This window comes from Rhinolophus sinicus, chromosome X (assembly GCF_036562045.2).
Source record: "Rhinolophus sinicus isolate RSC01 chromosome X, ASM3656204v1, whole genome shotgun sequence".
NCBI lineage: Eukaryota > Metazoa > Chordata > Mammalia > Chiroptera > Rhinolophidae > Rhinolophus > Rhinolophus sinicus.
In genome coordinates this window covers 116,888,771-116,908,498 of record NC_133768.1, presented here as the reverse complement: position 1 = coordinate 116,908,498, position 19,728 = coordinate 116,888,771, and the positions used below count along the sequence as shown (strand labels likewise).

Here is a 19,728-nt window from a genome sequence, read left to right as displayed (position 1 = left end):
GTTGAGGTGGTAAAAAAATGGTAGACTTCTGGATATGTTTTGAAGGTAGAACCAATAGGATTTCTTAGAGTTTGGACATAGGTGGGGGAGAGAGAGGTGTTAAGAAATACTCCAAGGATTTTGGCTTGAATAACAAAGAATAAAGTTGCCATCAATTGCGATGGGAAAACTGTGGATAGAGCGGGTTTGAGGAGCCCTGGTCTACTGGTCGGTGCAGTTAATTTAAATGGCTTTATCATTTAAATGGTTATGTCAAAATTTTAAATGCCTATTTCCAAAACACCTGCATGCATTTACAAGAAATGTATGTATGTTCACTGAAGTACTGTTGTCAAGGGTTCTAACCTGGAAAGAAACTAAATGCTCATGAACAGAGGAATGCCTACATAAACCATGGCATATGAGGCAGATCTCTATGTAGTGACATGACTAGATGTCTATGATATAATCTTGGATGAATAAGGCAATCTGCACAACAATACATATTAAAAGAATACACAGAAAACCATATTTTGTATGCATTTCTACATACAAACCATATATGTAAAACCATAGGAAAAACATCTGGAAGGATGCAAACTAATCCTATAACAGTGGTTACATTTGGGAAGGGACATAAAAGAGATTGTGATTGTGGGTGATAGACACAGGTAACTTTAACCTTATTGGTAACATTTTAACTTTTTTTCATGAAGAACGTGTTCATATATATTTATATGATTTTAAAAAATGTAAAGAGAGTGAATGGGAAATAATGGAAAGGAGATAGTGTATGGGGTATTTTTTTTCAAGAAATGTAATAATAAAAGATTTATTACAGCAGTCCCCTTTATCCATGGTTGCTCTTTATGGGGTTTCAGTTCCCTGCGATCAAGCACTGTCTGAAAATGTTAAATGGAAAATTTCAGAAGTAAACAATTCACACATTTTAAATTGTGTGCCATCCGGAGTAGTGTGATGAAATCTTGGCCAGTCCTGCTCTGTCCTACCCAGGTCTTGAGTCATCCCTTTGTTCAGCATCTCCATGCTGTTGATGTTACCTACTCGTTAGTCACTTAGTAGCCATCTCAGTTATCAGAAAGACTATCATGGTATCGCCTTTATTTTCTTTAATAATGGCTCCAAAGCCATTCACATAACTTTCATTAATTACAGTATTGTTGTATTCATTCTATTTCATTAGTAATTCTTGTTAATCTCTTACTATGTCTGATTTACAAATTAAATTTTATCATAGTTATGTATGTATTGAAAAAAAACAGAACACTAGTTCAGTACTCTCTGTGGTTTCACAATCCACTGGGTGTCTTGGAATGTATGCCCCTAGGATAATTAGTAAGAGAATAGCTAAGCAAGCTGTGGGTCATCTACTAGAGAAAGATCGATGCAGACACTAACGTGAAATGTAAAACTATGGAAAATATCTATCAAATGTGAAGTTTCAATATTTTTGGATTTTTGAAAATTAGTAATTACAACTTTTAAGTATTTTAGGGGAGCAATAATAAAATATTCCCAGGAACTTGGAAATAAAAGTTTACTTGAGAGTTAAACTATAAAATGAATGTACAATGAATCAAGTGGGTAAATCACCTTTAAGAAACATAATGGCTTCTAGACTGGCAAGACTTGAATATAACTTGGTTCATAATTTTGACGTAGCTAAAGAAGAATGTGTCAGTGAGCCAAGGAAGTATAGGAAAGGGAGAGTCAGTGAAGCCAACATGGACAAAACAGACTTGTTAGTTATTTAATCCTCATGTGCCTTAGTTTCTCCATCTCTAAAATGGGCTTAATGATAGTATTTACTTAATAGGGTTCTCGTATAAAATCAAATAGCACTTGGTAAGGAGTGTGGCTTATATATTATTAACGGGTGGTGGTCAGGCTGATATAAACTGTGACAGTTCTGTTTCTCATTATCAGCCAGCATCCTGGTTTTCATTTATAAGTCTCTTATGTGGTCATCAGCATGAGTCAGCCTCCTGAGTTTGTTGACCAATTCTGGGACCCTGAGATCAAATTCTGAGACTGCATGAGAAGGCCCAGTCTGGACTGAGGTTGAACGCACCAAGGAAATGCCATGCAGCAAGGCCTCTTGATAGCCAGCTACTGACCTTTCTTGGTGACACCCTGCGTTTGGCACTACTAATCTATTCATATTTCTAAGTAACTTTGGGGAGTGGTCTGTGCAGAAGGAATAAAAAGACTAGAAAATAGTAAAATGTAACAGGGTGGTTGTGTATGTGCGAAGAAATTATGAGTGGTTTGCTTTACTTTTCTATACTTTCCAAGTTTTCTTTAGTGACTATATATTGCTTTAATAGTTTTAAAACATCTTTAAATGATGGTGAAGTAAAAGGGAGGGCAGTAGCTTGAAGGAGATAAGGATTGAGAAAGGGCTTTTGAAGCTACAGGCTGAGGGGAAGATGTCAGGGAGTTGGGTAACGCGTTGCTTCCTCGAAAATGAAGTAGCTTTTCCTGGAAAGATTTTCTTCTGCCCCTGTGTACTTGGGCATTGAGGGGGTTGTTACTTGCCAGTCACGGCGTTTGCGTAGCTAGTGATGGAAACTGTTTGCTTGAGAGTTGTAAGTGTGTCACTGAGCATTCGCTCCTTAATCACCAGCATTACCAAATACTGCTAGTCACCTCCGAGGTGGCGGCATTTGTGTTAATTTGGGAGGGGGTGTAGGTGCGGTTGGAAATCACTGTGGGCTGGGTGAGGTGGCTAGGGAAGATTTAGAATCACAAATTCTCAGAGTTAGCCCTTGGAAGGCCAGGCCGTCTAATTGTGTTAATCCCGAAGTTCCCAGAGCAGCTTTGAAATATCCGCAGGGTTTAGATAAGCGGATCAAGAGGTGGGGGTGGGGGGCACGGGACAGGCGATGGGATGCAGACCGTTTAGCCTGCAGCCAGTGACCCGTTACCTGCAGGCTTCTTTTCTAGCCTCCCTTTCTTTTTGTTTGCAAGCCAGTCTTCGTTGCCTCAGCCTCGTGACCTACAGGAGCACCACCGAGCCGTGCAAAGTAGTTACGTAACCTCCTTCAGCTACTCGCCCGTCAGGGCCGCCCTGAGGCACTGCTGCCGCTGCCCAGGTCCTCGCTGGGGCACTCACTTCCTCAAAGCCCCGCCGATTCGCCAGTTTCGAAGGGACTAAAGTACCTTGGGGAGTTCTTTCGTGTTTGGTTTGGATCAGAGTGAGGAGTTTAATCTGAGCTTTTATTCAAAAGTACAAAATACAGTCAAGACCCGGAAAGTCCAGTTCTTTAGGCCTTGAATGCAAATGTGCGTCTTTCCTCTTAGCTTAGAAGTCACCACGGGTTCCTGAAACTCGTCTCCCAGAAGAAGCGAAAAGAAACAGCCTGTGTGCACAGTAAGTGTGGAAAGCTGAAATCCTCACTTGCCAATTTTCGAAAATAAACCCCTGAAAGCACATTGCCTACGGCGACACATTCTTGGCCGGGGGCGGGGCGGGCTGCGCGCAGCGCGCAGCTGCCAGGACCCGCGGCGCCCGCCCCGCCCCCCTCTGGCGGCTGCCTCAAGGTGGAGGCAGCGCTGCGGCCGCGGGGGTCCACAGGGCCGCAGGGGACGCTCTGGGCCGCGACGGTCTCCGGGTCTTGAGCGGAGGCTGCAGGAGCCACACGAGGAGGCCGTACGGGCGTGACGGTGGGAGAAGCGGCGCCAAAGGCCCCAGACTACTGTAGGCCGCCGTGGCCGGGACAGCTGGCCCCACGCCTCAGCCGCGGAACGGTTCTGCCGGGGCACGGCCCTCGGACTTCCCACTGCGACGGTGCGGCTGCGGGGAAACCCCTTTCCTGCGAGGGCCGAGCGCCCCTGCGGCACCCTAGCCGTTTCTCTGACAGAATTGGAAACGAGGCGCCATGAGAAGCCGGAGTAACTCTGGGGTCCGGCTGGACGGCTACGCTAGGATGGTGCATCAGACCATCCTGTGCCATCAGGTAAGTGAAGTGTTGCCTGAAATCACTGAGGATGTGCAGTGCAACAGCTTGGACGGAGACCCTGGTTGAGAGAGAGAGAGAGTGTGTGTATGTGTATGTGTAGGTATGTGTGTCTGTGTGTGTGTAACAGGTTCTCCTGCCCCCTAGCTGGCGAGGCCAGAAAGGACCCTGAAGAACATAGGTGCTGGGGCAGAAACCGATCCAGAGTTAGGCACTCTTAACCCGTGCCCCCGAAGCCACAACTGGGTTCCAGGTCGCAGAGTTGAAAGATGTGTTGAAGCTTGTTTATTGACGACCCGCCCCAGGTTTGGGCGTCATCTCCTTCCCCTCCTGCCAAAGAAAAGAGATAGGGGTGCGTTTAGCCGTCTTAAGACTAGACTGTTTTGAAGATTTGATGTACCTTGATGTATACTATTAATTGTATCTTTCCCACTTCTTTAGCTGGTTTTTCCTTGATAGCTCATTCTAACTGGAAAGTTAAAACACTGCCTTTCTTTTAATAATGCCCACATTTCAAACTTGTAAGCCTTCAGTCAGCTCTTTCCCCCTCTTCAACATACCATTTGCTTGCACTTTGTCAGAAGAGGCTGTTATAACACTCAGGAGTGTGGTAGTAAAAGAAAGACTGAAACCCACCTGACGCCTTCTTTACTAACACCCGGTCTGTCCACTTTTTCTTGGCCTTGCAGAATCCAGTGACTGGCTTGCTTCCAGCCAGCTATGATCAGAAAGATGCCTGGGTCCGGGACAATGTGTACAGCATCTTGGCTGTGTGGGGTTTGGGCCTGGCCTACCGGAAGAATGCAGACCGGGATGAGGATAAGGCAAAGGCCTATGAACTGGAGCAGGTACTCAAAAATACAGACAGATCTGGAGCTATGATGTGTGTGTGTGTGTGTGTGGGGGGCGGGGTGTTGAAGGAAACATGTAGACAAACCCACAGGAGCTAAGAGAACTGTATTTGGCCTTTCTCCCTGTTTCTTCACCTTCCTGAAAGTACATTCCAAAAATCTTTCCTGGATTGTACTTACTTTTTTGGGAGCAGGAACTTGAAACTTGCTGATTCATGGGAAGAGTGAACAGTCTGTTCTGTTACTGTGGAAAACCCTGTCCTAGGATCTTTCCTAAAATGTATAGTCCTCTTTCTAAGTGTATTTTACAGTCTCCAGAATATTTCTTCTCGTTGACAAGAATGTTTGGGGACAGGTAGCTACAGTACCATTTTACTTCAGTTTTGACAATGATAGGTGGTATTTGAATGAGGGTAACTGACACAAATTAGTAGACCTTCCCAACGAGACACAAGTGAAGGCTGTTTATTTCTTGATTTTTATACCTATGGCCACTGTTTTAGAGCCTGTTCTCCCCGGCAAAATAAGGTCAGAGTGAGCAGATGCCTTTAAGCCAACTTTTAAGGCTCTTCCCCTCTGTAAAGAAGCATCCTTTATAGACCTGTTTAAACACAGGCTGCTGTATCCTTTAGAATGACCAAGAAAACAATGTTGTGGGCTTAATGTTGAGATACTCTGCTATCAATTGTAAGGTGTGTGTGAATTCCTTTTTATTAGCATGTAAGATTCTCTCTACACTAGCATTTTTCTCAAGTGCTGTCTTTCAGGCTTGGGCAATCTGAGATCCAGTCTTTATGTGTAAATCAGAATATTGAGATCTGGTTGTTTTTTAAGGGCCCCAACATGTTGTGTGTCACAGTCCTTGGCATCAGGGAAGCTGCACCATGTTGTCCTCTGTCATACCAGGCATTTAGCAGGCATTCGTTATTCCTTTGAAACATGATTGAGACGTGCTTAGGTCCAGCAGAAAAAATGTCGGAGTTTTTGCTCTAGCCCAGGAAGGACAGCTCAATATTTTTATGACTTATAGAAATAATACATAACCATTGTATGAATTTGGAAAATGTAGAGGAGTGTTGAAAAGTCACCTGTAATACTATTCCCCACCCTACCACTCAAATCCTATATCCTACTCTAATGTTTTGCTATTTTGATCTCAGCATTTTTTGTTTTGCTAGAAATTAATATCAGTGGAATAATACCCAAGATTCCATACTTGGTACAGTTTGGCCAATTTTTTTCAATATTATTAGAGGAAATCTGATGTCTCCTTGTTGACCAATCATTCTGCGAAGTTGACAGTTTTCCTTATGTGCCCAGGTAGAAAGAATTTAACAGAGGAAGGGGAAATAATTAGGGAAACATTGAATTGTTCATTCTAAAATTGTAATATTCCATTATATAATTTTTCACATAGCTCCAAAGTATTTTTCATACCACCTCAATAGTAACTTTGGACTGTCTCAAACACATTATGGCAATAGAAAACATCTTCAAAAAGTAAACATTTCTCTGGGAACTCTAAAATGTCTATGAACTTTCATGATGAATTAAAACAGATTTTGTTATTAGGTCTCATTAATTTTGCTCTCAAACCTGACTCAGAGTTAATTCAGACCAGGGATGAGAAAACCATGTTTATAAAGGGCTAAATAGTAAATATTTTCAGCATTGTGGGTCACCTGTGGTCTCTGCCCAACTACTCAGCTCTTCCATTATTATGCAAAAGCAGCCAGAGGCAAAAGCAGCCAGAGACAATACGTGAATGAGCTAGCGAAGTTATGTTCCAGTAGGCTTCATTTGCAAAAACAGGCTGTGAACTGGATTTGTCCCTAATCTACATGAGTAGCTCTAACCTCCGCCTGTCCAATGCAATCACTTGGGAAACTTTTAAAGAAGCCCCTTGACTAATCCCCACTCTAGAACAATTTAGAGGTGGAGCCCCAGGGGCATCAATAGTGTAAATAAACTACCCATTATTCTAAAGTGCGTCCAGGAATAATAACCACTGATATATGGACAATAAATGAGCGTATATTAAGTCCAGTGACTCCGTGGATTAAATTCTCACCTACTGTCAATTTAAAACAGATTTTTCCCATGACTGTATGAATTTTCCCAAACCAGTCATTCCAAAGCTTCATCTTTAACTGTGACCTCACTTCATTGTCAAACCCTGATTTTCCTTTGTCTTCTGATCAGTTGCACCTGCATATCCTGTGGCTTCTCAAACTCAGTATGTCTGAAACCCGAACTCCCCTACTGAAAACAAACAACAGCAACTCACCAAACATCCCTTTTTCTCTTGCTGGGGCCCTCAGCCTACCAATCACCTGGGCGACACTACTGAGAGCATTTCCTATAGTGTGTTCCGTGAAACGCTAGGGCAGTTCAGTTTGGGGCTTTGTTACACTGCAGGTTTCTTTACTCCATAATTTCTCAGAGCCTTTGATGTGCTCATGTGCATTTTTAATCTAAGATGGGGGTGAATTTTACAGCCTTTTCAGGTTTTCCTAGACTAGTTAGTGTTCTATAGAATAGTGTTTGAAAAGTACGGCCTTTAGGGTGATTTTTGACTATCCCTTTTGCCTTTTGATATATGTAGACCAAAGTCTGTTGATTATTATAGTTTTTCTTTTTTTAATGGCATTTTTTATTAGAATGGATACATTAAATCAAAATAACGCCTTCGCAACTTCAAGAGGATATAGGTACCTACTTTCTTTTTTTCTTTTTTAAAATTTTTATTGGGGAACAGTGTGTTTTTCTAGGACTCATTAGTTCCAAGTCAAGTCGTTGTTTTCAATCTAGTGGAGGGCGCAGCTCACTGGCCCATGTAGTAATCAAAGTGGTGACCTTCGTGTTATAAGCACTGCATTCTAACCACTGAGCAAACCGGCTGCTGCCCCATTATAGTTTTTTTTTTAATCCAGCCTCTCCTTTCTATTCCTTCTGTCTCAGCCCTAGTTGAAACCCTGATCACTTAACACTGTTGTGAAAACCACACTTAAATTATATCATTTCAACTCTCAACAGCCTTTGTTTGGCTCTTATTTACCAACAAATAAAATCTAAATGTTTTGGAGTGACAGGCAAGGCTCTAGGGTTTGGTCCTAGGCTGCTTTCTCAATATTATGTCATGCTGGTACCATACATTATACCCCCTGTGCCAGGCAGATTACTCCTCTAACAATTTCTTAATAAAAATAACTGGCATTCGTGTAAGTACTTTTTATTGCACCACATATGGCCCCATTATTACTAGTATTTTACTTATAACACCCTGTAAATTAGGTATTATTTCCCCCAATTTACAAGTGAAGGGATTGAAGTTGGAATTTGGCAGTGCCATGAATACAACCTGGGTCTCACAAATTCATATTCAGTCTCTTTAAATTTTTCATCCATGGGAGCTATGGACATCCCACCTCCAAATCTTTGTATAAGCTGCTGCTACCACTTGTGATGTATGTTCCCTCCCAATCTGAACCCATCCCATTTTTTCTTGGCTCCTGTCCTCACAGGCCACTCAGCGATCACATATTTCTCAGGACTACTTTCTTGGGACTTCTAGATCACTTGTGGCCTGAGCCATTCAGCATGTTCAGTTTTTCATTTAGCGGATTTCGTGTAATTGTCATGTGCCAGGCCCTGTAATAGATAACACAAAAAATGAAATGGGACAAAATGGTTATATTTTATTCTGAGTTTTTGTTTGAAAATTTTACATTTACAGAAAAGTTGTAGGAATAGTAAAATGAACGTATTTGCATATATTCTTTACATTCACTAGTTGTTAACATTTTGTCATATTTGCATCTTTAAGCACGTTCGTATGCACATGATTTTTTTGATAAGCCATTTGAGAGTTACTTGCAGACATGGAATATATATATATATATATATATATATATATATATATATATATATATATATATATGTATAAAACATGCCTAGTCCATTGACTTACAGTCTCTCTCTGAACCTGGTCTCTGCTCCTTTAAGGAGTTCCTAGTCTGATAGGGGGAGAGAGCTATATAAACAAATAGTTACAAAACATTAGGACAGATACTGTAGGTACTATATATATAGGAGACAAGTACAGAGTTCTGGGGGAGTGTCCAATTCCCTTAAACAAGGCAAGGAAAGGTTCACAGAGGAGTTGAGTTTTAAAGGATAACTAAGAATTATTAGGTAGATTATGTTTATAGTTTAGTCAGTCAATTTGTTTATTTATTTAAAGAGGACACAGCTCACAGTGGCCCATGTGGGGATCGAACAGGCAACCTTGGTGCTACTAGCACCCCGCTCCAACCAACTGAGCTAACCAGCCACCCCTCGTAGTTTAGTTTTTTAAAACATATTTGTCCTGTGTCCCTTGTCTTTATGTTCCACAAAGCCTGGTAGAGTGCTTTACCTATTTTAGATAAATAAATATCTGGTTATACATATACCTGGAAAAAGAGAGATGTATCAGTAGTAGATATATTACATAGCTATGGTTGTGTATAGTTAAATAACCTTATATAATCATTCACACATGCATAAATCTAAATCCTCAAAAAGAGTAGGGGAGAGGAGGATGTCACTTGGTGTGGGGAAAAGCCCTGGTATATGAACAAACCTAGTTTGTTCACATACCAAACCTAGTTAGTTCAGGTTCACCTAGTGCGCCTGAGTCAGAATACGACCAGTCTGGATAATAACAAAGTACAGATACCTCCCCTGATTCCTACCTTTCTGTGCTTCCTATTAATTTTATCCTGACTTGGAAGTTGGAACTTGAGGACAGAAGTGTCTGGCTATGGCCATTCCAGGAGGGCAAAAATTGATGGCAATCAGGAATCTTCCACTGGATCCATAATTTCCCAGGTTTTCTGTTTAAAATAAAGAAAATGTAGGTGAGAGTAGTAGGGCTGGATGGTAAAGAGAGTTGAAAGGATGTGATAGAAACCTATGAGTATGTGGTGACATGTAGAAGACAATTCAGAATTGAATAAAATCTCCCTTCAGAGTGAGGAGGCTGTGTCATGTTTTCTGTAACAGTATATTAAAGGACGGTGTCTTTCATTAGGGCAGAGTAATGGATATTGGGGCTTTAGTCAGTTTCATTATGTTATAAATGCTTCATGCTTTAAAAGGTGACACGATCATTTTCTCTCTCTCTCTCTCTCTCTCTCTCCTTCCTTCCCTCCCTCCCTCCCTCCCTCCCTCCCTCCCTCTGTCTCTCTCTGTCTCTCTCTCTCTCTCTCTCTCTCTCTCTCTCTCTCTCTCTCTCTCTCTCTCTCTCTGTTTCTCTTCATCTGTCAGGGGAGGAGACCATTTATAGACAGAAATTACTTTGAAAAGGTTACTCTCCCAAGGAAACACTTTTTATTTTTCTCTCAATAAAATCCTTTATAAAGAGTTGGAACACAATTTAATAGGTACTTATCCTTATCATGCCTATTGCTTGTGGTCCCACTTGAATGCGTTGAAGGAAAAACAATGATGCGGCTCCCAAGTAGATAAGTTTTCAGAGGTGTCCTGAAGCCACCTCTGAGCCAGCATTCCCTGGAATAACCTGGTTGTATATCTTCTCGACTGTGAAACAGAAAGCTCAGAGAAATGGAGAAGTTGTTGATGGGCCCTTCTACTGTCATGTAGTATAACTAGTATAATATAGTATAGTATAGTATTACTATACTGTATTATAATTACATTTAATTATTATTTATTACACCAACTAGTATAGTATATGCTTGGTAATCAGAATTTTGGAGTGCTATAATTCGAAAAATACTTTAGAAATTGCCAAGCCCTAGTAAGAGAAATCATGATGTCTTAAGACTTAGAAGTTTCTGGCTTTTTTTTTTTTTCATGAAAAAAAGATTGAGTTGTAGTAACAATTCCCCTTTATACTTCTTCTGAATTGAAGATCATGTATTCTTTAGGGAAAGTGTCCAGATAAATATTGCTGTGGACTCTTGAACATAAGCCTTGGCAAGTTTAGAAAAAATAAAAGTGATGTTGGCTTTTCTAGACCATAAGATGTATTTTAGAATATCCTCATAGTTTTATGATTTTTGAACTGACCTGCCCATTTTCTCCAGGTAGAGTGTCCTCTAATAGGATGGTTGGCTTAGTTTTATATAAACCTGTTAGAAGTTGAATTTTTTTAACTTGAAGGAGTCACCAAGTGCGCTTTTGATTCCACTTTTAGCTGCAATCTACTCTTCTGTGTAAATGCCATGTAAATAGGAACCCAGGATAGGGTTACTTGTTCTCAAAAGGTCATGTACCAAGTGCAGTTGCTGAGTAAGTGTTCTGCATCTGGGGATGTTTATAACGGTCTTGTTTCCATTTATTTCTGCAGAGTGTAGTCAAGCTAATGAGAGGACTGCTGCACTGCATGATCAGACAGGTATGGTGTTGCTAACAGTTCCTTCTTTAATAAAAGAGCGTTGGAATCGTATCTCTACCCCTTAGGGAATGTTCATAGCTTCTATATTGTTTTCAGTTTCACAAATAAAACACACTGATTTTAGAAAATTGTAGAATCAAGGGGGGAAATGTCAAACGTGATTTTGCCACCCAGTTACCACTGGAATGCTTCCTTTCAGTTTTTTTGATCCCACTACAAATGATTTTTTAATATACTTCCTCATTACTGTACATGCAATTATGCATATTGAGTAAAAGATGATACAGGTCTATAAACCCTCATCTGAACCCCTTGGGATCAGCTCAATTTCAGAATTCAGAATTGTTCAGACTTTCGGAGGTAGTACAATGTATATACCACATAGTATGTTATGCCCTCAGCAGGTCCACAACAGCACTCTATTGTCAAAAACTCTTCCAAATGCATTTTCACACTAATAAAATAAATAAAAAATACAAATAGCCCTGTGTCAATTTGAATCAAGTGTTGCCATCAAATGAATTTTCATGCAAAACTTTGGGGGAAAAAACCTTTGGAAGTGTTTCAGATTTTGTGATTGGAGATAAGGGGCCAAGGCCTTACATCTCATTGCATTAATTTGGATATTCCTGATCTTGAGTGAAGTTGAGCATTCTTTCATGTGTAGATTAAAATTTTGCATTTCCTCTTCCGTTAATTTTGCATTTCCTCTGTCTGTTAGGTCCTTTCACTATTTTTCTTTGGAGCTATATCTTTCTTGCCTATTTGAAGAGTTCCTGTACATTATAGATATTAATTCTTTGTCACATATACTGCAAATAATTTTTAGCAGTCTGTGATTTATCTTTTAGGTTTGTTTATGATATTTTCCATTCAAAACAGTTTTAGTAAAAAGAGTGTTTTCCCTTTATCCTAGAAGATCTTTACACAAGTTATACACCTTGAACCTGAACAGATTTTCTTGAAACCAATATTACATTTTATTAGAAAAAGAAACTCAGGCACAGATTAATAAAGCACCCATTCACACACATACAACAAATCTAAAGCAAAAAGAAATCAATTCTAGACTTCTGAACTCCTTTACCACTGCTCTCTCTATGGGGCTATCTCGTGACCATCATTTTTTCCCCCTTCTTTGCTACTTTTTTTTAAGTTTTAGATATTTGCATTTTGTACCTTACCAAACAGATTTAAAGTCACTAATTTCATGAGCCATATTTAAAGGTATCATAGTGACTATCATATATCAGGTCCAAGTGTCAGGAACTGAGTCTTTCAGTTATTCCTTGCACCATGTCTCCTTTCTGACTTTATATCTTTTCTCTGTAACTCTGTGTATCTCTCCCCAGCTCTTTTCAGTACTCCTTCAAAATATATCCTCTTGTTCAGATTTCCCTTAAGTGTTCTACCTCTGTTTCATGAACAGATATATCTTTTTCACAACTCAATTATCTCTTACTAAGCTGTTCTCACTTAGCTACTCTGCATCTCAGTTTGTATCTACAGTGTGTGACAAAAACAAAAACTAAAGACTAAAAGAGAGGTAATGAATAGGAAATAGCTGGTTTTGACTGGTATGATTCTCTCATTAAATTGCTACAATTACAAAATAGCAACAGCAGCTTTCCTAGTTGTATTAGTATAGAGAAAAGACTTAGCAATGCATTTTAAATATTCACGATTGCCTGAAGACCGAATGCCATGGCACACGGGTTGATTTTTCTGCATAGCCTTCTTTTACTGTTTTTGTTTTCTTCAGGTGGATAAAGTAGAATCCTTCAAGTATAGTCAGAGTACCAAGGATAGCCTCCATGCCAAGTACAACACCAAAACCTGTGCCACTGTAGTCGGTGATGACCAGTGGGGACACCTGCAGATGGATGCTACCTCTGTGTACCTGCTCTTCTTAGCACAAATGACTGCCTCAGGTGAGTACAAACACAGAAGTACTGGGAGTCACAGCTGTGTGGGGCACTTGCGCTAGCACACATCTCCAAAGGCCAGAAAGCAACATAGCTCTTTACATTGCTCAAAGGTGCACATTGGAAACAGAATAGTTTGTAAATTTTATATAGAGAAACAGTTTTTTGAGATCTAGTCGGCATTCTTTTACATTGAGAAACAACTCGGGGGTACTAATTAATTTTTTTTAAATTGAGAACCAGGAAATCTGGGATAGGTTTTCTTTAGATAGGTATTTTTATCTATTATTAATTTTCAGATAGTGTGAGATGGGAAAGAGGACTTGGTTTATTGCTTGTTCTCATACTATGCACTGTCAAGTCTATAGTTACTATTAACATAAATTGAATCACCTGTTTTATACTACTCTTTATCGATATAAACAAGGCGTCTGTCTATAGGCATCTAAATTATATTAGAGGAATTAACTTAGGAATCAGAATTCAAATGTTTGTTTTTTATTATTGAATAATACACCCTTTTCGGATGGTTTTGTTATTACCTTTAGATGCTTTACCTGAAAAAGGAAAGTGTAAGAACCAACATAATACCCTTTTATTTCTCCTAAATTGGGGAAGACAATGAATCTCATTACATTCAGTTTGTAAATTAAACAGGACCATTGCCAGATCTTCCTGAGGTAAGTAAAAGCACTTCTCACAATAGTATATTTTTGACATTTCAGTCTCTTTATCTTCCTATCTGGTTACAGAGCTGCTTGGTACTAAAGGCATTCAGGGTGAGAATAAGCGCAGAAAACTCTTCTTGTCCATTTCTTGCTTAAATATGTTTTCGGTGATGAAGTCTCCCTTTTTTTTCTCTAGAACACACAGCTAAGGGGCTGAATAACCTGTTCTTACAGTTGTATTATGGCTGCCCACACACTGCCTTCTTTTGGAGGGGTGGTTTCTCCCTGAATAAACATATTTTTAGATTTTATTTATTTAAGTAGAACAGCAGCTATAACTCCATTTCTAATATTCTTTTAATACAAACTCTGGACTGTTTTTTCTACAGAGCACAAAGGGATTAAATATCCCTGTGGTTTTTCATTTTGAGCTGAAATATGCTGAAGAGGCTTATAAGAGTTAAAGAAGGACATTTTAGAATGGTAAAAGGATCAATCCATTGGGAAGGTATAACAATTATAAACATATAAGCATTTAACAACAGAGCCCCGAAAACATGTGAAGGAAAACCTGGCAGAATTGAAGACAGAAATAGACAATTTAACAATAGTTGGAAACTTCAATACCCCACTGTCAATAATGTATAGAAGAACTAGGCAGAAAATCAACAAGGAAATAGAAAACTTAAAAGCAACTAGATCTAACACACATTTGTAGAACACTTCATCCAACAACAACAGAATACATATTCTTCCCAAGTACACTTGGAAGATTCTGTAGGATATACTATGTGACAGGCCACAAAAGAAGCCTCAATAAATTTAAAAGTATTCAAATCACACAAAGTATCTTCTATGACCAAAATGGCATGAAATTTGAAATCAGTAACAAAGAAATTAGGGAAACTCACAAATATGCAGAAATTGAACAGCACACACCTAAACAACCAGTGGGCCAAAGAAGAATAATCACAAGGGAAATTAGAAAAACTTTGAGCTGAAGGAAAAGGAATATACAACATACCAAAACTTATGGGAAGCAGGGAAAGCGGTGCTTAGAGGGGAGTTTGTATAAAAAGAAAGACCTCAAATCATTCATTTAACCTTTCATCTTAAGGCACTGGAAAAAAAAGAGCAAACTAAACCCAAAACATGCAGAAAGAATGAAATCATAAACATTAGAGCAGAAATTAGTGAAACAAAAAGGAAAAACAATAGAGAACATCAACAAAACCAAAACTCCGTTCTTTGAAAAGATCAACAAAACTAACAAACCGTTAGCTAGATTGACCAAGAGAAAAAGAGAGAGGACTCAAATTACTACAATCAGGAGTAAAAGATGAGACATCACTAGAACCTTACAGAAATCTGAAGAATTAATACTATGAACAAATGTTTACCAACAATTTTGATAATTTTAGTGAAATAGACTAATTCCTACAAAGACACAAACTACTGAATCTGACTCAAGAAGCAAAGGAAATCTGAATACATCTATCATAATGAAAAGAATTAGTAATACAAAAACTGCCCACAAAGAAAATCCCAGGCCTAGATAGTTTCACTGATAAATTTTACCAATATTTAAAGAATAACTAATAGTTCTTTATAAACACTTCCAAAAAATAGAAGAGGAAGAAACATTTGCAAACTCATTCTATGAGTCCAATATTATTCTCACACCAAAAACCAGACAAGAGCATCACAAGAAAATTACAGACCAATAACTCTTACGAATATATATATTTAAATTCTCAACAAAATACTAGCAAACTGAATCCAGTAATATGTAAAAAGGATTATACACTACAACCAAGTAATATTTATCCCAGCAATACAAAGTTGTTTAAACATTTGAAACTCAGTTACTGTAATACATCATGTCAATGCAAAAAAGGACAAATCCATACAGTCATCTCTCTGGACACAGCAAAAGCATTTGATAAATCCAATACCTTTTTATGATAAAAATACTCAACAAATAAGAAATGGAAGGAAACTTTCTCAACCTGATAAAGAGCATCTACAAAACCCACGATTAATATCATAATAGTGAAACAATATTTGCTTTCTCCCCTAAGATCAGAACCAGACAAGGATGTCAACTCTTGCCACTTGTATTTAGAATTCTACTAGCAGTTTTGGCTAGGGCAAATAGGCAATAAAAAGAAATTAAAGACATCAGATAAAGGAAGAAGTTTAACTGTCTCCATTTGTAGATGATAAGGTGTTAGATATAGAAATCCTAAGGAATCCACTTAAATATACAAGTTCAGGAAGGTAGCTGGGTAATATCAATATGCAAAACTCAATTGTATTTCTACACACTAGAAGTGAACAATTCAAAAATGAAATTAAAATAATTTCTATTACAACAGTGTCAAAATGATACACTGAAGAATAAATTGGACAAAAGTAGTGTAAAACTTGTACTTTGAAAGCTATAAAATATTGAAAAAATTAAAGATCCAAATAAATGGAAACCTATCCTATGTTCATGGATTGGAAGACTTATTGTTAATGGCAATGTTCCCCAAATTGATCTGTTGATTCAACGAAATTCTTATCAGAATCCCAGCTGTCTTTGCAGAAATTGACAAGCTGATCCTAAAAGGCATATGGTAATTCAAGGAACCTGGAATGGCTAAAACAATTTTGAAAAAGAACAACAAAATTGGAAGACTCACTTTTTCGTTTCAAAACTTATTACAGAGCTATAGTAATCAAAACATTCTGGTGCTGTCGTAAAGATAGGCATATATTAGCTCTGACAAGTAAGTTCGTGAGCTCATCCTAGAAAAAGTGCTACATACCTCATTGCTGAATATCAGTACGGTCACCTTCGAAGTACTCCCCTTGGGAAGCTATGCACTGAGACCAGTGCCTAGTCCACCCTTCAAAGCCATTTTGGAACTCTTTTTCTGGAATGGCCATCAGAGCTGTCATCGTATTACCCTTGATGCCCTGAATATCATCAAATGTCTTCCTTTCAATATTTCCTTTCTCTTTGGGTAAAGAAAGAAGTCATTGGGGGCCAGATCAGGTGAGTAGGGAGGGTGTTCCAATACAGTCATTTGTTTACTGGCTAAAAACTCCCTCACAGACAGTGCTGTGTGAGCTGGTGCATTGTCGTGATGTAAGAGCCATGAATTGTTGGTGAAAAGTTCAGGTCATCTCACTTTTTCACTCAGCCTTTTAAGCACTTGCAAATAGTAAACTTGGTTCACTGTTTGTCCAGTTGGTACAAATTCATAGTGAATAATCCCTCTGATATCAAAAAAAGTGTTAGCAACCTCATTGTGACAAGTTCACGAACTTAATTGTCAGACCTTGTATAGTAGCACCGTAGAACTTAGAGCCCAGAAATAAACCATCAAGTTGTGGTCAGTTGATTTTTGACAAGGGTGTCAAGATAATTCAATGGAGAAAGAATGGTCTTATCAACAAACGGTGCTGGGAAAACTGGATATCCATATGCAAAAGAATGAAATTGGACTTCTTCCACATACCATAGACAAAAATTAACTAAAAAATGAATCATAGACCTAAATGTAAGGGGAAAACTCTAAAACACTATTAATCTGCGAGGGCTGCCATAATAGAATACCACAGAACGGGTGACTTCAACAACAGAAATTTATTTTCTCATGGTTCTGGAAGCTGGAAGTCCAAGATCCAGATGTCAGTAGGGCTGGTTTCTGGTGAGCCCTCTCATCTTGCAAACAGCCACATTCTCTGCTATAATTTTACATGGCCCTCTCTCTGTCTGTGTGCATCCCCGATGGCTCCTTATAAGGATACCGGTCCCTACTGTATTAGGGCCCCACCCTTATGACCTCATTTAAACTTATTTGCCTCCTTAAAGGCCCCCTGTCCAAATACAGTCCCATTGGGGGTTAAGGCTTCAACTAAAGAAAAAATTAATAAATTGGAATTGGTTTACCATGTTTCCCCGAAAATAAGATGTAGCCGGGCAATCAGCTCTAATGCATCTTTTGGAGCAAAAATTAATATAAGACCCGGTATAATATAATATATAATATAATATAATACGGGTCTTATATAACATAATGTAAGCCATGTTGGGCTTTCCCCAGCCCTATCTCATTACACCTCTGTGCACTCACCTGCATACCCTCTGTTCCACAAGTGGTGTCTTGGCTCCACAGGAGGGACAGGATCCCGAGGTCCTGCATGTTGTGGTCTTGCTTCAAGAGACAGCTTTTTCTCCTGTGGTTAACACAGTGGTTTAAGATCGCTCAGTAAATAATTGTCCAACATCTACTGTTCTGTATTGTTTAATACCATTCACAATACTATGAGATACTTTTAGGGACTGCAGATATAAATAAGATATGGTTCCTACCTTCCACTGAGGTACAGATGTATCTATAGTACAGAGTAACAGATGAGATCATAAGCACAGGAAAATTAAAATTCTATGAAGCACAGAAGAGGGGAATCATGACAGTATCATGGAGGAGATAGAGTCTGAGCTGGGCCTTGAAAGAACAGGGCTTCAAGATATGAAGGAGGCTGTTTAAACAATATCATGAGCAAAGGGACACATGGTAGAAATGGGTGGCATTATATGGTATAGTGATTTAGTTAACTGTGGTACAAGTTTAAGAGAGATTCACACCTGGCTTCTCTCAGTCTTTGTTCAAGCACTTTGGCACACAGAGCTGACAAGATGAGGCTAATGTGCAATATTTCTGTCTATCTTTGTTCTTCTCTATCCAAGAGGTTAACGTCATTACTGCTATTCTGACAGCCACGGATCAGGACGAGCTTACAATCTGATTATACAGATTATATGATCCTTTTTAGTTCTAAAGGTACAGTTCTGTGGTTTAAAGTATCTGCCAATAGATCAAAGTTTTAAATGTAAAAAAAAGGAAAAGAAAGAAAATATAAAAGTCCCAGAAACATTCATGGGATAAAACTTTTTAATAAATTTTTTGAGAAGAAAAATAGACTGTAATTCAATTCAAGACTCAAACAAGTTAGGAAAAGTACTTGCAACAGATATGATGGCCAAAAGGCTAACTTCTTAAGATTCATGAATGTATCACTAGCAGAAAGACCAGTGATTCAGTAGAAATTGAACAGTTCATAGGAAAAACATATTAATAAATCTGTGACTCAGCAGTTATAGTTCTAAGAATTTACCTTGATATACTGGTGCATGTGCAAAGACACACACATAAACACACACACACACACACACACACACACACACACACACATTCATTGCAGCATGGATTGTGGTGATAAAACATTAGATGTGTCCTAAATGTCTTTCACTAGTGAACTGGTTATCTGAGCAGCCATTCAGTGGAAAGCTGTGTAGCCATTAAAAAAAATGAGCCACGTATATTTAAAATTGTCTCCAAATTATGTATGAAAAAGCAAGGTGCAGCATACTATGGTACTAGTCTTTGTGTAATTTTATATATGCATAATATAGCTCTGAAAAAAATAGAGGAAACTAGTGAGGCTTATTTCCTCTAGAAAAGGGATTTGGCAGCGTGGGAATGGTGTGATTCCGGGTGGAAGACTTTCACTGTATACCTGTTGGTATTTCTCTCAATTGAGGGATGGAGGGAGGGGAGAGGAGTGGGTACTTAGTTTTTAAACAAAAATGGATTATACTGTGCACACTGGGAAACAGTATGGCATCCTGTTCAGGAACTCAGTCTCTGAAGTGAAACAGAAGTTGGTAGTCAATTGAGCCCTGGTTCCACTATTAGTTTCATGACCTTAGGCAAATAACCTCTCTAAGCTTCATGGAGAAAACAGGTACCCGCCTCTTAGGGATGCTGTAAAAATTAAGTGTGGAATTCATGAAAAACACTCCATTTGTATGCTGTAACGATCTTCGTATAGCTTACATTTAGAATAATTATCATTTGTACTCCC

The 19,728-nt window shown here is 38.8% G+C and overlaps 1 protein-coding gene across 2 annotated transcripts in view; it reads left to right on the top strand.

Annotated features, from left to right (window-relative positions):
- Positions 1–3,531: 3,531 nt before the first annotated feature.
- The window catches only part of PHKA1 (phosphorylase kinase regulatory subunit alpha 1), a 72,232-nt gene continuing 56,035 nt past the window's right edge, over positions 3,532–19,728 (top strand). The window contains exons 1-4 of one of the 2 annotated variants that reach the window (XM_019747970.2): positions 3,532–3,959; positions 4,649–4,807; positions 11,166–11,213; positions 12,976–13,144. In XM_019747970.2, the coding sequence (XP_019603529.1) occupies positions 3,882–3,959; positions 4,649–4,807; positions 11,166–11,213; positions 12,976–13,144 (454 nt within the window). In that variant the 5' untranslated portion in view covers positions 3,532–3,881. The remainder of the gene's footprint in view (positions 3,960–4,648; positions 4,808–11,165; positions 11,214–12,975; positions 13,145–19,728) is intronic. The other variant, XM_019747972.2, reaches the window with a different exon arrangement.